We start from the raw sequence: 15316 nt of genomic DNA on the forward strand, positions 1-15316 counted from the left end.
TTCAAAGTAAAAGACTGTGCAACCACGCGTCCCTGTGGAATATGCAGCACGCCTGTCGTGCACCATATGCAGCTGTAGGAGAACGGGTCGACCGTGATGTATTTGGCCGGATTTCCTCCCACCCGCTAACGATGAATGTTTATTAACACTTATCAAATTTGCACTTCTAATCCGGCGCGATGGGAGATTATTTCTTTGACCCCATCTCATTCGCCAGCCACAGAGGTTGAAAAACATTGATCTTGAGATCTGAATGCCATTAAAACAACAAAGGGCGATGCGCAATGTGGCATCGAGAACAATCCGGGTCAGAAACCTTGGTTCTAAACTTAGACTTTTGGGTGGATGCTCTGCGTGTGTTACATGAGCGGCGCACCCAATTGCAAACCCATTAGCCGTCATTATTGCAGTAATTGCTGTGTACATTTCATTATGTTCTCGCTATATTAAATGAGCGCTGGGTGTGGAGGGAGGGCTACGGTTTAATCTCTTTCCGTATCACTTTGCGCTGCAGTACTCAAAACGGCATTAAGAGGCAGATAATCAGAGGGAACTAATTGCTTATGGTCGCATAAATGAAGTGGCCAGGCCTCGTCAGAGCTGTTTTTGATGTCCGGCCTCTAACCGCCTCGGGATAGTTAGGAGCTGGACCACCATTCACATTAACTCCTGCACACAGCTGCCGGCGGCTAATGTGAAGAAAGCAAAGATTTTGTGTGTCAACGGGGGGCTGCGAGGGCAGCGGGTACCACCACAGATGATGGTTTTTTTTTGTTGTCATCAGCGTCCTCCGCTTCGCGGGGGAAAAGGGGGGGGAAAAAAGGAAAAGAAAATATGAATGCCCACCATTTGAGAAATGAATTTATCGAAGTCACTGTCTTTTTTTCCCCATTAGTAAGTGTTTAGTTCAGCGTTTTAAATAATTGCGTTACCAGGAACGATATTTAAAATACATTTGGGAGGCAATGAGGCGGGAAAGTGCCTACATGTTTTGCTGATGACACCCGGGCCATTTGGAAGACATCAAAGTAGAGAGGAGGTAGCCCAGATGCATATTATAAACTCATTATGTATATCATTTAAAAGGATGTACTCCAGCAGCAAGAAAACAATACTCCTTGTCTCTCTCTGGTAATGTGTGTTTGCAAAGTTCAAACTCTTCGCCCGCCTTCAGTTTAATGTGGCACTGGCAGCATGAAGGTCCTCATTTCCATACCACCGTAGCCACAGAAGATTTCTGCACCGTACCGCCGGCTTTTTCAAATCAGAAACGGCGAAATAATCTCTATTCCAAAAACATGTCAACGCCTACACCAGGTGCCCACACAGGTTCTCCTTCTTAGAACCAGAAAAATCAGCGTTGTATTGTGTGTTTCACCCAAATGATTTCTGACATTTATCACATTGAACATCTTTTTTATTTTTTTTCAGAGTGACATCATATAACAGGCAGAAATAACCCCAAGTTCATTCTGAGCCATATTATTATCTTATTAATATGAGTTCCGCATGCTTGGTGAGGAGGCTGACGGGGCTTAATTGTGCACCGTCCCACCACCATCAGCACACAACACGTGGGACAGAATGACACAGCGGTGGCCAGTCATTGTGTCTAATGTTCTAATGCGGGGGGGGGCATACGGATGCAGAAAAGCCATTAAGGCTCAGACAAAAAAAACCAAAACGAAGGGGTTTCTGTGATATTTTTTCATGCAAACTGCACTCAGACACTTATAATAATTTAAACACTTATAATAAAAATATAGATTTTTGTATATATAACAAAATGAAATATGAAACATAAAAATGACTGATTTTGTCCTAATATATATATATATATATACTTATATTGTTAAGATAGCTAGACCAAACTTTACTGAATCATTTCTGCTCCGAATTCCATTTTGAAAACTATACTGACCTTAGTGCATGACCACCGGACGCTGAAGATCACCTCAAACACACAGTATCCTTGCCTTACACATGTTTTCTCAGCTGTAAACAATGTAATATTACTTTTGAAAAACAGCTCCCGGAAAACGTCTAAAATATTACGAGAATATAAAAAGTATCGCAAACCTTACAATGAATGTGAAATTGCTTCATTAACGTTAACGCCAAGATCGGCGACAAAATGTTGCTTCGTGAGCCGAAAGAAAGGGCTGACAACATGAATAAATACAGAGATTTGCACAGAGAATGAAAGGGTTGAAAGCTGTCGCTTAGTAGAGGGCAAACGAGAGGGCTGGAGCGCCCAAATGAAAGATATAAATAGCCTTGCTTGCATGCTTGAGGGAGGGTCAACTATTGGATATCACAACAACCCCGGCACTGTGTACCGTCTGGCTGGCAGAGTGCAGACACGGGCCGGACTGGAAACAAAGACGAGAAACGGAGCGGTTTCGGAGACGGAGCCTCAGGAGAGTTTTATCTCCGGAAGTTTGTCGCGCTAACACTTTTTTTTTTCACGGCGCCTCGTCTGTTCTGTTGTTTTTCTTCCCCCCGAGGAGCTGTTCAGAATGTCGCATGGCAGTTTCGTCTTCACCCCCGAGGCCCTGCGCTCCCTCCAGCTGGACAAGGACATGCTGGAAAGACAGAAGTACGAGAAGCAGCTGGCGTCCCACCGGCTCAGCGGCTACATGCTGAAGAAAGAGGCCCGGGACAGGTACAGAGGGCGGGTGCGGTCCGGCGCCGCTCCACCCCCGGTGGTCTGCCGCGACCTGGTGATCGAGAACGCTCTGTACACCGGAGACCTGGAGGCCATGAGGAGCCTCTTTCCCAGGGGGTCCAAGGGCAGCCTCGTCATCGAGCCCCACGGAGGGGATATGCGCTGGGCCGCCACAGGGGACGGTGAGACACGAGAACTGCGCCTGACCTCAAAAATGCGAGAGGATCTGCAAAGGTCGCAATTAGTAAAGGTTTATTCAAAGGTACCGAGACCAGACATGGCATTTAGGTCATTGAACCTCGAAGCATAAGAGAATGATGTGTTAAAGATGGTAATTATTCCGACTGTGTATTGATAATGAGGCTGCACACTGTGACTTTGCGGTATAGTTCCTTGTCTGCCCACTGCGACACGTGATTCAAATTTATTGAAGGTAATGTCTAAGTTTAGCATGTGACCACTTATTTACTGCTGAGCCATTGCACTGGCACTTTTTCTCGGGGTCGACCAAAATATCGGCTTACACCGCACTAAAATAGCCCTGACTGGAAAAACAGGTTTCATAAGCTCTTGTTTTCCTGAGGAGCGCACAACTAAAACCATTAAAGCCAATTAAGGGTTCGTGGTTTACCCACTATGGCTCATATTTCGTCTAAGTTTAAGTTGTACAAACCGAAGAACTACCGCAACGATGTAATCGCGACGGCGCAGGCGACAGGTTGCATCCTGGAATTCTGGAACTCTCTCCTCGTGGGAGATGACCTCACTCTCATTAGCATCATGGACGATGATGAGTATTGCTACCTTATTGACGCCATCTTTGACACCAGCAACATAGAGGAATGGAAGAACTTCAGATTCAACTACAGAGTACTGAGTAGGTTTTCTCCCTGTGTTCAGTTGGATAACGCTCAGATTCGACTCTGACGTGTGTTCCCATTGCTTGTAGGGCTGTGGTCCTTAACCTACGAGCAAGAGCTGACCACCCCGCTACACATCACGGCGGGCCGTGGCTTCGCAGAGTGCCTGAGACTGCTGCTCCTGCGCGGGGCTGACGTGGACCTGGCCCCCGGGGGAAGCACCGCCCTGCACGAGGCCTGCGAGAGCTGCCAACCGGAGTGTGCCAAGCTGCTGCTGACCCACGGCGCTAACGCCAACGCTGTTTCGGAAGAGGGGCTCATGCCGTTGCACGTTTGTACCAGCCCCGAATCCCTTGAGTAAGTACAAGAGAGAAAGCTCAGAAACAGTTGACCTTTGTCAAAACATAAAATTGGGGTCATATGTTGCCCTCGACTAACCTCAACCTGCTAATGAACCCACAGATGTGCCAAGTACCTCCTCCAGTACGGTGCAGCAATCAACGGCCGGAGCACAGATGAGGACGACACCCCTTTACACGTAGTGGGAAGGAACGGCCTCCCAGAGCACGTGGAGCTCTACCTGCGTTACGGGGCCGCGGTGGACAAACAGAACGGCGAGGGCCTAACTCCCCTGAACGCCGCCTGCTCACAGCCCCAGGAGCTCCAGGAGCTAGAACGTTACTTCAAGGTGTGCAAGCTGCTGGTGGACGCCGGGGCTTGCGTCTGCACCACGGACCAGGACAAACGCACTCCGCTGCACATGGCCTGCAAGAACGCCAACGCGGACGTGGTGGAGCTGCTGCTGGCCAACGGGGCCTGTGTCAACGACATGGACTATGGTGGAGAAGCCCCGATGCACAACATCCTGAAGGTGGTCTGCTATAAGATTTCACATCAACCCGAGAGGGTGGTCCGCTACCTGCTCAATCACGGATCTATCCGAGTGTGGCCTGGAGCTCTGCCCATGGTAGGTAACCAAATAGACAAGAGACATGATATCTATGAAGATGATGATAATAATAATAATAATATTATTAATAATAATAATAATAATAATAATAATAACCAAATAACAAACAAATAACCAAAAACAATCTTCGTAATAACTTTGCAAAACAATGATAATATTTTTAGTTTATTTTATAAATATAATATATATATTATATATATTTTATATATATATATATATATATATAATATTTATAAAATATAAATATTAATATAATATATATATATTAGATATATATATATATAACGCATAGTTTGTAATTTAACCACTACAGAGCGACAGTCTACACTGTACACTGGAAATGGTCCAACTGTACATTCTGAATCAGAACCTCTACATTTATAGTAAATAGCGTGATGACGTCATAAAGCAAATATTTGGGGTCAAAGGTTTTGATCCCCGGTTTTTCACTTATATCTCCTCTGTATGTGGATTGATTTAGATGAAACTTAAACCACCAGATGTTTGTGACATACCAGTTTAAACCACAACTCCACCATGTTCGTAGCTTATGTCGTTGTTGTGTTCCAGGTACTTTTTGCCGGTTTGGACATATTTTGCTGTAAAATGCATTGGACCGCATCTGTGATATCGGTCAAATTTGGTCGGTTTTCCATTATTTCTGCTCTGTATGTGAATCGATGTCGATGAGACTACAATCACGAGGGGTTTGTGACGTAGAAACAAGATGTAACCCATGTTCACAGCTTCTGCCGTTCTTCTGTTTCAAATAGTTTTTGATTTCAAAATTCAAAATATGATATAAACAGTGGCAACCAGCTGCAATTCGTTTTCACAAATCCATTGAAGGATACTAAACAATATAATATAGTGTGTCTGAAGGATGATTATTTTTAAATGAGTGACAACTCTAAAAGTATAACCCCTTGGGTAAAAATCTCGAAGCACAAAAGAACGCTTTGCCACACATGAGACTTCACAACTTAAGCGTTCGACAAAATCACCCCCATTTCACGACACAACATGAGGCGTTTCACTCTCTGCGGGAAGCAGACGTCAACTATCGCTGAAGCCACGTGGTCCAGACAAAATGCTTGGCTCCTAATTAAGCAAGTGTTAATAGGAGATTAATTAGCACTAATTGCATAATTTCCAGTTAAACCCCTGGAGGGAAGACCAATCTGTTCATTTCACAAGTGTTTAATTACTTCATTTTTTTCAATTCTATGGAATCGCAAGCTGCGGTCACACACGCTCCCAACAAGGAGTGTATGGATTATATCACTTTGGCCTTGGTTCTGACGTATGTGTATTTTTTAGGTTTTGAAGCACTGCTGCAGCTCTCCGCGCACCATGGAGGTCCTTCTGAATGCCTACAGCAAGCTCAAAGTCACGGACTCCTGGGTGGAGGCCGTCCCTCCGGAGATCTTTAAGGTCATGATCTTTGAATGATGGATCCTATTATTCTGCTATGAATATCTTTTTGACCCCCAACCCCCATCTTTCATTTAAAGGGCTAGAAAAGTGAGTCTAATGTTCGCCCGTTGCCTGCTTCTAGGAGAACAGAGAGTTCTACGAGTCCCTGTTCTCCCTGGCCCAGACGCCTCGCTCGCTGCAGCACCTGGCGCGCTGCAGGCTCAGGATCTACCTTGAGGGTCGTATAAACAAGGTGGTCCCAAAACTAGACCTGCCCACCTTCATCAAGAACTACCTGCTTCTGGAGTTCAGGGGCTTTGTTCACTGACAGCGTTCAGCCACGATGAACAATGAAAAGTGGACACTCGGCTGCCCATAGAGGATCTCAGGAGGTTCCCAAAAGTAGCTGGGGGATATACATCGTTTCAATTAGAAAAAGCTGCGGCTTTGCAGTTTATATCGCGTTGCTCGCCTCCAGCACCTCCATCTGAGCGTAGTATTATTTTAACCACCAGGGGGTGCTGCGGTTCTAAAGTGAGAACACATGGACGTGTCGCTTTCGTTTAAACGCTTATGCGTTATGTGCTATTATTATTACTAGACCTATAATAAATAATAACCCAGGAGAGGCTGTGTATCTCTTGTATTTTTATAGGACTTCGTACCGATTTCCAGGATTTGTTGTGGCAGAAAGTAGTATTTTTTTAAATCAGGCAAATTTGGATCGGCCTCAATTATTATTAAGTGTCAATATATTTTTTTAAATAATTGTTATATGTTCATATTGCTCCGTTTATAATAAAATATATTATCGAATGAAACAATTAGCAGCGATGATTGGTGTTTTCGTTTTTTTACCTATGTTTGCCTTTTTAATTTCCACTGTTCCCCCCCCCCTCTCACGTTTCTTTCTGAAGGTCTCTGTTTCCCCAATTCATAACTACTAATTGTTCATTTTTCGTTTAAACTTTTGAAAAAAAAAATGTATATGCGTTTAGAAAAATATTTATTCTCATATTCAAGCAGAATATGTGTCCCATCTGTATAAACACTTAACATTCGCAAATTAAGAAATACAAATAAGCCACACACAAATGTCCAATTTAACTGCAACATTCAATCAAAAAATATATAAAAATACAAAATAAATAATTAATCTAGTTTCGATATATTTCAATGAAGAAATGAAGAAGAAGTTACTTTTGTTCCGGGTACTTTGACGCGTGATAAATACAAGTGGTCTTGTACATAATGGCTAAACGAACAGTTAACGTGAAGAAGTTTAATAAGTTGAAAAAAAAAAAAAAAAAAAAAATTATGAAAAAACATAATCCGCTGGTTGCAAATTATTGTTCTTGAGGCAAAAGCTGACACTCTGATCATGCATCATTACGGTTGAATAAATCATGCAAATAAATGTAATACTGCAGGCCAGTCTTACAGCAAAAAATTACTCGTTGTAAGGTATTAAAACAAGGTTCGAGGTTGAATATCTCTTTGTCATAAGCATGAGAAAACAGCAAGGAACCAGTTATTGCTGGTTATGAAATAATTATCCACAGAGTCATGCAGCCACAACATTGAAACAAATAAAACAAAATAGTGCAAAAAAGATATAGCAATTAAAAAAAATATATATATTGGGTAAAAATGCCGCTTGCGAGAACATATAAATCATTGTGACTGAATATACTATATTTACAGAAGCGAACAAAAGTGTAAATATGCATGTAAAAGTGATGTTTGTAATTGCTTATGGGATTATAAATAGGTTATTTGGCAATCGCACCATATTTAAGCAATTAAAGGCAAATAAAGCGAACAAAAATAAAATTGACGTGAGGATTCAATTTGAAAATTGATTTCCTTCGGTTTGCAGAAGCTTGGGAATAAAAAAAAAAAAAAAAAAAACCCCAATGAATAAAAATCTCCCCCCTCATGTTACATTTACCATGTTAAAGGGAGCGCAGGGACACGCGGCTCCCCGGTCCCAGGGGATCAAAGACACTCGAGTCATTTGCAATCTGCAGAATGAGAGGATGCAGCCCGGCGTGGCTCTAATGGTGTGACATGTTTATGTCCCCCTGCAATCAGAGGACCAGTTTGGACTCAATGCAGCTAATCATCATCAGGTCGAATTGACATTTAAACGATTAAATCAACACCCTGGGAAAAGGAGAAAGTGATTTTCTATGCAGATTACGGACGCGCGCACGCCTATTAAAGCGCACTTTAGAAAATTTACATCTGCATTCATGCATTTAATAAAAGGATTTTTTTTTTTCAGAAGACCTCTACAGATTCCTATTCAAGTTTGCGTGTCTCTAAAAAGCACGTTGAAAGTCGTTTAGATCGATATAGACCAGGCCAGCCTGTTGCCGTTGACCTCGAATAAAAGTCTTTTCTCCTGGTCTAATTTCGGACAGAGTCTCTCCCTCCGGGGAACAATTGTCGCGGCGCTTTTTCCAAAAGGCCAACCGGGATTGTTTTAGAAGAGGCCCTGCTCTCCAGAGAGTGGACATGGGCATCTGCAGCCCCTCTCCACTCTCCAGCCTCCAGCCCCGTCGCCGGCAGCAACGAACAAAAGCCTCCGTTGTTTGATTCCGTCCCTTGAATCCAAAGTAATCACTTATCATCAATCAAAATTAATAATAGCTGATTGGGTTGGTGTGGTCAACGATTATGGAAGGGGAAGGGCTGGAGAGCGGTCTCCTCACACCGGCTTGCAGTCAATGTGGACGCGGCCAAAGGGAGGAGGAGGAGGAGGAGGAGGAGGAGGAGGGGGAGGGGGAGGAAGGGGTGGTGGAGGGGGAGGGGTGGAGGGGGGGGGGGGGTGGTGGAGGAGGTGGAGGGCTGGGGGCCACTGGGAACCACCGCCTCTCAAAGAGTCAGGGGCCGGACAAGGAAATGAAGCGTAATTTGAGGAAGATGGATGAGCCCCCAGGGAAACACCCCCTCTTCATCCCTCTTGTATTGCAGATGATAACCAATACTCTCTCCCTCTCTCTCCCTATGTCACCCTCCCATGCAAACAGCAGCGGAGGGAGGAGGAGTTCATGGAGAGAGAGAGGGAGAGAGGGGGGGGGGGGGTGGGGGGAGCGGGAGAGAGGGTGGATTGAAGGAGCGTGTGTTTGGGTCTTGGCGGCTGACAAACAGAAGGAGAAGGTGCAGCGGAGGAGGACACCAAACCCAAACCCTTCTTCCTCCTCGCCCCGTCCCTGTCTTCAGCCCCGACCGCAGAGCCGCCCAGCCGGAGACGCGCTTCCCTCCGACCCCGGGGATGAACGCACCGCAGAGGACCTACTTCCATTCGACCCTGTCTTCGCACTGAGCCGGGGCTGGATTCGCGAAGGGTTCTAAGTTTCAACTCCCCTACCCCCAAAAAGAAGGTGTTTTCTTCAAGATGCAGAGACCAGGCGGACAGGGGACGGCGTTTTCCATCGATTCTCTAATAGGGACCCCGCAGCCGCGACCGGGGCAGCTCCTCTACACGGGTTACCCCATGTTCATGCCCTACAGACCCCTGGTGATCCCTCAGGCTTTATCCCATTCCCCCCTGTCCTCCGGGATACCGCCCCTGGCGCCCTTGGCGTCGTTTGCCGGACGCCTCACCAACACTTTCTGTGCCAGTTTGGGACACGGGGTGCCGTCCATGGTGGCTCTCACCACCACAACGCTGCCCGGCTTCTCGGATCCTCCGGACAGCTTCTACCCGCCGCAGGAGTTGCCCGGGCCGAGGCTGAGCGCCGCCGAGCCGGGGAGCGGGAGGCAGGAGAGCCCGCTGTCCGACGAGCTGATCCACGCCAGGGACAAGGGGGCAGAACGACTCAACTTCTCCGAAACTTTCCAGACAATATCAGGTAAAAAGGGCCCACGTTTGGTGTGTTTCACTGAAGTGTTTTCTTCCCTGCAACGAGTTAATAACCCTCAATGAATTGAATTGGATGTAACTGAGTTATGTGACTGCTATAGGTCAGTCAATGCAAGGCTGTAGGCAGGCCATAAAACACACTGGAAATTAACTTTGTTCCTTTGAGAAGAACAATATTTTTAATGTTCCGCCACGTGTCAAACGTAAGGGTTAGTTACTTAAAATAAACCCTTTCTCACAATATATATACAGAACAACTGTTACACAAAATAGAGGCCTGTACTGATTTGTCCAAAGAGCCTCCTTTAACCCTGGAAAAACACACTGGAAATAACAGACTCAGCAAATCAAGTCAACTACATTCCAGTCAGCCAAAGGCATATATAAATAATAATAATAATAATAATAATAATAATAATAATAATAGTACATAAATGCTCCTCTAATAAATTAAAAGGGCAGGCATTGTGGATGAAATACAGCAAGACATTTAGGCTGTTACCTCAAATGCTTTTAAAAAGTTGCCCCTAGGCAAAGGGTTATTTGTCATACATAAATAAAATTTATACATAAAAACCTGTTATTCTAATATAGGAAAAAAACAATGGCAGGTATTGTGAGTGAGCTCATTCAAAGGATCTATGGCTCTAACCTCAAGTGCTTTTAGAAAGTTGCCCATTCAATAAGCTACTTGTTGTCAGATACAGTAAATACATGTTGTCACCCATAAAATAAGATAAAGATGAAACTTTATTGATACCCAAGGGGTCATTTAGGAAACGTTGGTGTTAAAATCCTAAAAGAAAAACGACACAACTCATCAAACTACACAACAACACAAAAGTAGATGTAAACACCACTTTCACTACAGATATAACTATCCCATCAAGACCTCAATTTGGACCTTCTCCTTCACAATCCAGGCGACACCAAACTGTACAGCTCGGACGAGGAGAAGATGGAGCTCAAGTCGGCGGACGCTCCGTGCAGCGACCGGGAGGAGGACAGCTCCGCGGACAGCGAGAACGAGAGCAGCTTCTCGGACGGCAACACCTGCGGGCCCCTCTCCCGCAAGAGCGCCCTGAAGGCCGGGTCGCAGGACGCGCTGCCCCCCGGCGGCGGCTCCGGCTCCTCGGCGGGCAAGAGCCGCAGGAGGCGGACGGCCTTCACCAGCGAGCAGCTCCTGGAGCTGGAGAAGGAGTTCCACTGCAAGAAGTACCTGTCGCTCACCGAGCGCTCGCAGATCGCGCACGCACTGAAACTGAGCGAGGTGCAGGTGAAGATCTGGTTCCAGAACCGCAGGGCCAAGTGGAAGCGCATCAAGGCCGGGAACGTCAACAACCGCTCGGGGGAGCCGGTGCGGAACCCCAAGATCGTCGTGCCCATCCCGGTGCACGTCAACAGGTTCGCCGTGAGGAGTCAACACCAGCAGATCGAGCAAGGGACCAGGCCGTGAGCCGGGTGCGGAGGAGGGTTTTACGGGATAGATGACCAATAAAACAACGTTGACATGTGGAGGAAAAAAACATTTTGTTCGTTTTTTGTTTTTGTTTTGCTTTTATACTTTGTGATTAACCCCAGAATCCCGAGAAAAAAAAAAAAGAATAATCTGAGATCCTGAGAATAAAGTTAGAATAAAGAATTCCGACGTTGATCTCAGAATGATTTTACTCTTTTATTCTGGGATAAATCTCTGAAGGCAATTTTTTTTTTCACATGTCAATCTTTTTTCTTTTTCTTTTTTTTTTAATATTCATGTGGCTCTAACCCTCTTCCGTAATCTAGAATAAAGTTAGATTACGTTCCGTTGTTTTGTTGAACGCATGAAGCACAAAAAGGAGGATTCACCTCATTTGTTTTATACCTGGGATTGGTCTGACGTCTCAATCTCAAGGAAAAGGAGGATTATCTGGTAGACAGATCAACTACCTGTCAAAATGCTGAACTTTTTTATTTATTGTTTTGTGAATATGTAAATATACATGGGTCAGTAAATGGGCACTAAATGAAATGAGATTGTAAAGATTCATTTTTTATTGTATTTATATGTAGGGCCTAAATGTTCTGTTGGTTATGCGCATGCCCTTTACGCATTTGGTGAAGCAATTTTTTATTTTTTGTATTTTGTACATTTTGCTGATTATTTGCATGTATAACTTAAGTTATAACGTTATATTTTTTTCGGCAACAGTAGAAAACATTTTTTTGCCATCTATTTGTGAAAAAAATGTGAAGGTAGCCAATACATGACCAAACAAGGGAGAAGTGTAAAGTATATTGATCTAATAAATCACTTTATATGAAGGCGCGAATCCAGATTGAATTATTATTATAAGAGCCTTAATATGCTTTGTGGAGCATGAATAAATAATTAAAAGGTCATTAAATAAAACACAAGATAAGATACTTTATCAATTACGATGTTATATATCCCATCTAAGAGGATCAACGTGGTTTATAATATTTAAACAAATTGTCTGACAAAACAAATAACATTATCACCAATAATTAGATTAGAATAGAATATCTTTATTGTCATTGACTGTGTTAACAATTTTGTCAGACAATCATCAATTTCAAACAGGTCTAAATTAAAATCGAAATGTGATTTAGGCTTATGTAGTCGTTATAGGTTTAATATCACCAAACGAAAACGTTTTATATGTAGGTCAGACTAGGCCTATAGACACAATCAATTTACTATGCTTTCAATAGTCTAAAAAAATGGAGTAAATAAGAAAAAAGGAGGGAGTGAAGGATGGTGCTGGTCATTTATCTCTCTTTAGGAGGCCAAGCTGTCTCAAGGTGGCTGATGGGTTCCCGTTAGAAAGGATCTGTCCAAAACACTGGGATCAACCTAGAGCTCCATGAGGGAAAGAAGTAGCAACAAAGAACAGCAAGGAATTTAAACACATTTGATAAATTTGATTATATTTTTTAATTCAATTTGACATAATTTAACATGATAAGATTGGGATATTCTTAATGGCAAACCAAGAAAGAAATGACCATTAATTAGGCTTTAAAAAAATTCTAACTCCAAACTGAGGAAGATCTGATCATAGGTGTGTGTGTATAGGCTGTGTGGCAACTGTAAGCAAATGAGATAACATGCTTCAATTGGACAATAATTTGAATACCTAATTGAGGCAGAAACTGTACAGGTCAATTTGAGGTAAAGGAAAATTATCCCAAAGTAAGATAAATAAGAGGGTCATTCCCTTTCCTGCAGGGTTTTTATGCCTATAAATCGATGTCTCATTTAAGCCTTGTCTGGGCCTGTACAGTACAGGTTTTGTCTGAATTGGTTCCAGTAAACGGCTCCTGTATAAATCATTTTTACTTAACCAACACTTCAGATGGTCCCTTACCCCCTCACGCCAAAACCAGTTCCTAACCGTCTTTACAGAGGCACCTGTTGAAATAGGTTCAATGGTGAGGATGTCTGCACAGCGTCACATTGCATTGTTCATATTTTATCTTCACTTCCAGATTCAATACTATAGGCTATATTCTTTCAACGTCAGGGATAGGTATATGTTCCAGCATTACCAAAGAAAACCTTTACAATACAGGCCACTTTACCTACCACTATGCCACATTGCATTATGCTACAGCCATCCAACTTCCCTCTAGTCTGGGTCTTTTAAAACAACATGGCCCGAAAAGCTGGTGATTTTGGCGAGCAGTGACAGTTTTATTACAGGACAAGAGATTCCTAATTCTGAACGTCAGAGTGTAATCGTCGTTTCCTTCTCGGGCGAGCTGAAGGAGATGACAATGAAGAGCCATTAAATATCCTAGTTAATAGTAGCCGGGGAGCTATCTGTCATAAGTAATAAATAAATGAATCAATAAATAAACAAGGTCCCTTTGATTGATATCCATTGAATAGGACGTGAAAAACCATCACATTGATGAACTGTGATACATAAGGATACATAAAGCTTTCCTCAACCTTGACTCATTGTAAGTTTTAATAATCCCCCTGCCCCTCCTGATATTAAATCTACAACATATTAAGTGAATACCTGCAGTCTCGATGCGGTACCATTATCATTTTCTTTCTTTTGCCATTTTCTGGTGCTTGAATCGTAAATTGACATATCATGAGCTCCATTCGGCACACACAGGCATCGAGCCATTTCCATATTCCCACCTGCAGAGATGGCGAGAGAGAGAGAGAGAGAGAGAGAGAGAGAGAGAGAGAGAGAGACAGAGGGGGGAGAGAGAGAGAGAGAGAGAAGATAGAGAGACCGAGAGCCCCCCACCCCTGTGCCTGGCTGCTGGTGTGGCTGGAGCCCTGACTTGTTGGGAGGGTCTGAGCGGCGCCCCCCGGCTCGGGTGATGTATGGGCAGATGCATCAAATCGCACAAGATAAACAAGCGATGAGTTTCATCAGGGCCATCATAGCTTTAATTTGGCTGCCTAATGAGTCAGATCTAGTGGCGGAGATAAGAGTTGTCAGAGGCCCGGCTCTAATGAATTTCTTGCCACTTGTAATCAAGGTTGCCTGTCTGAGGGGGGATGATTAATGGAACCCTGGAGGATTCCCTCGGCCCTCAGCCTTCATTACAGCTAATGCATTCTCAGGCAAATTAACAGAGAAACGCAGGCGCAAGCCAACGGGGAGTGGGAGACAGGGGGGGGGGGGGGGGGGAGTGTGAGGTTAGAGATGAGAAAATGGGCGAGGGTGTGAATGGAGGCAACTTGGGAGTGCGAGATAAGGAAAGATGAGGAAGAAAGATCCGGGACTGGGATAAAAGAGATGAGCAGTCGGGAGGGAGAGAGAGAGAGAGGGAGAGAGAGACAGGGGGGGAGAGAGAGAGAGAGAAGAGGGAAGGGGGGGTGGGTAGGGGTCTAGCGAGATCCCCTGATTAGCGAAATGTTCAAGGGTATGGAAATGAGCGCGGTGAAATGGATGTGGGGCGGTCAAAAGGGGCTGGGCAGAACATGCATGTACGCCAGGTTACCGGTCACACATGATGGAGGTGAAATTGATGAATGGATACTTAAGACCTGTCAGCGAGTGACCCAGGATGAATACTCAGGAGAGGGCAGATGATCAGATGGAGAGTGGCCCAGTTGGTATAATTACTGGTTAAAGAGGTGAAAGGGTTTTTTTTTGGGGGGGAGGGGATTCTGGTTAAGGTTTAAAACAAAATAAAAACAAGAAAGCATGACGCGGAGCCGTGACGTGGGATGAAGGCCCGGACGCTCTTCGGATCCGCCCCCCCCCCCGCTGAGACGACCCGGTGCCGCCTCGACGCGCTCACGTCGACATGACCGCGGTCCGTAATTAACCGCTCGCCGCAAACAAACGACTGTTAAAGCAAAACCCTGGACACCCGGCTCCCACATGTTGAGGAAATTATGGATTTAATGTTTTGCAAACACGGGTCTCGTCAAGGCTTTGCGTAGCCATCCATCAGCCCCGGACCCACCTCTGCAATCTGGGAGGCAATTTGTCTGTGGAGAGGTGGGCGGCGGTGAGCCCTCCTTACAGTTTAGCCAGCCCTGATGAAATATA

General features: G+C 44.5%; 2 protein-coding genes across 3 annotated transcripts; both read left to right on the plus strand.

The window, feature by feature from the left end:
• Positions 1-2346: 2346 nt before the first annotated feature.
• asb10 (ankyrin repeat and SOCS box containing 10) lies at positions 2347-9373 on the plus strand. 2 transcript variants are annotated; one of them, XM_080010357.1, is made up of 5 exons: positions 2347-2850; positions 3618-3885; positions 3991-4495; positions 5819-5932; positions 9143-9373. In XM_080010357.1, the coding sequence occupies exons 1-5, from the start codon at positions 2520-2522 to the stop codon at positions 9272-9274; spliced, it is 1350 nt and encodes a 449-aa protein (XP_079866483.1). In that variant the 5' UTR covers positions 2347-2519; the 3' UTR covers positions 9275-9373. The 2 variants fall into 2 exon arrangements, with proteins under 2 accessions (XP_079866483.1, XP_079866482.1); XM_080010356.1 differs by lacking the exon at positions 9143-9373 and adding an exon at positions 6057-6730.
• Positions 9318-11301, plus strand: gbx1 (gastrulation brain homeobox 1; the record flags this gene model as incomplete). Its single annotated transcript, XM_080010358.1, has 2 exons — positions 9318-9774; positions 10709-11301. The coding sequence occupies 2 exons, from the start codon at positions 9318-9320 to the stop codon at positions 11239-11241; spliced, it is 990 nt and encodes a 329-aa protein (XP_079866484.1). The 3' UTR covers positions 11242-11301.
• Positions 11302-15316: the final 4015 nt, after the last annotated feature.

Source organism: Zeus faber (assembly GCF_960531495.2).
Source record: "Zeus faber genome assembly, chromosome: 12".
NCBI lineage: Eukaryota > Metazoa > Chordata > Actinopteri > Zeiformes > Zeidae > Zeus > Zeus faber.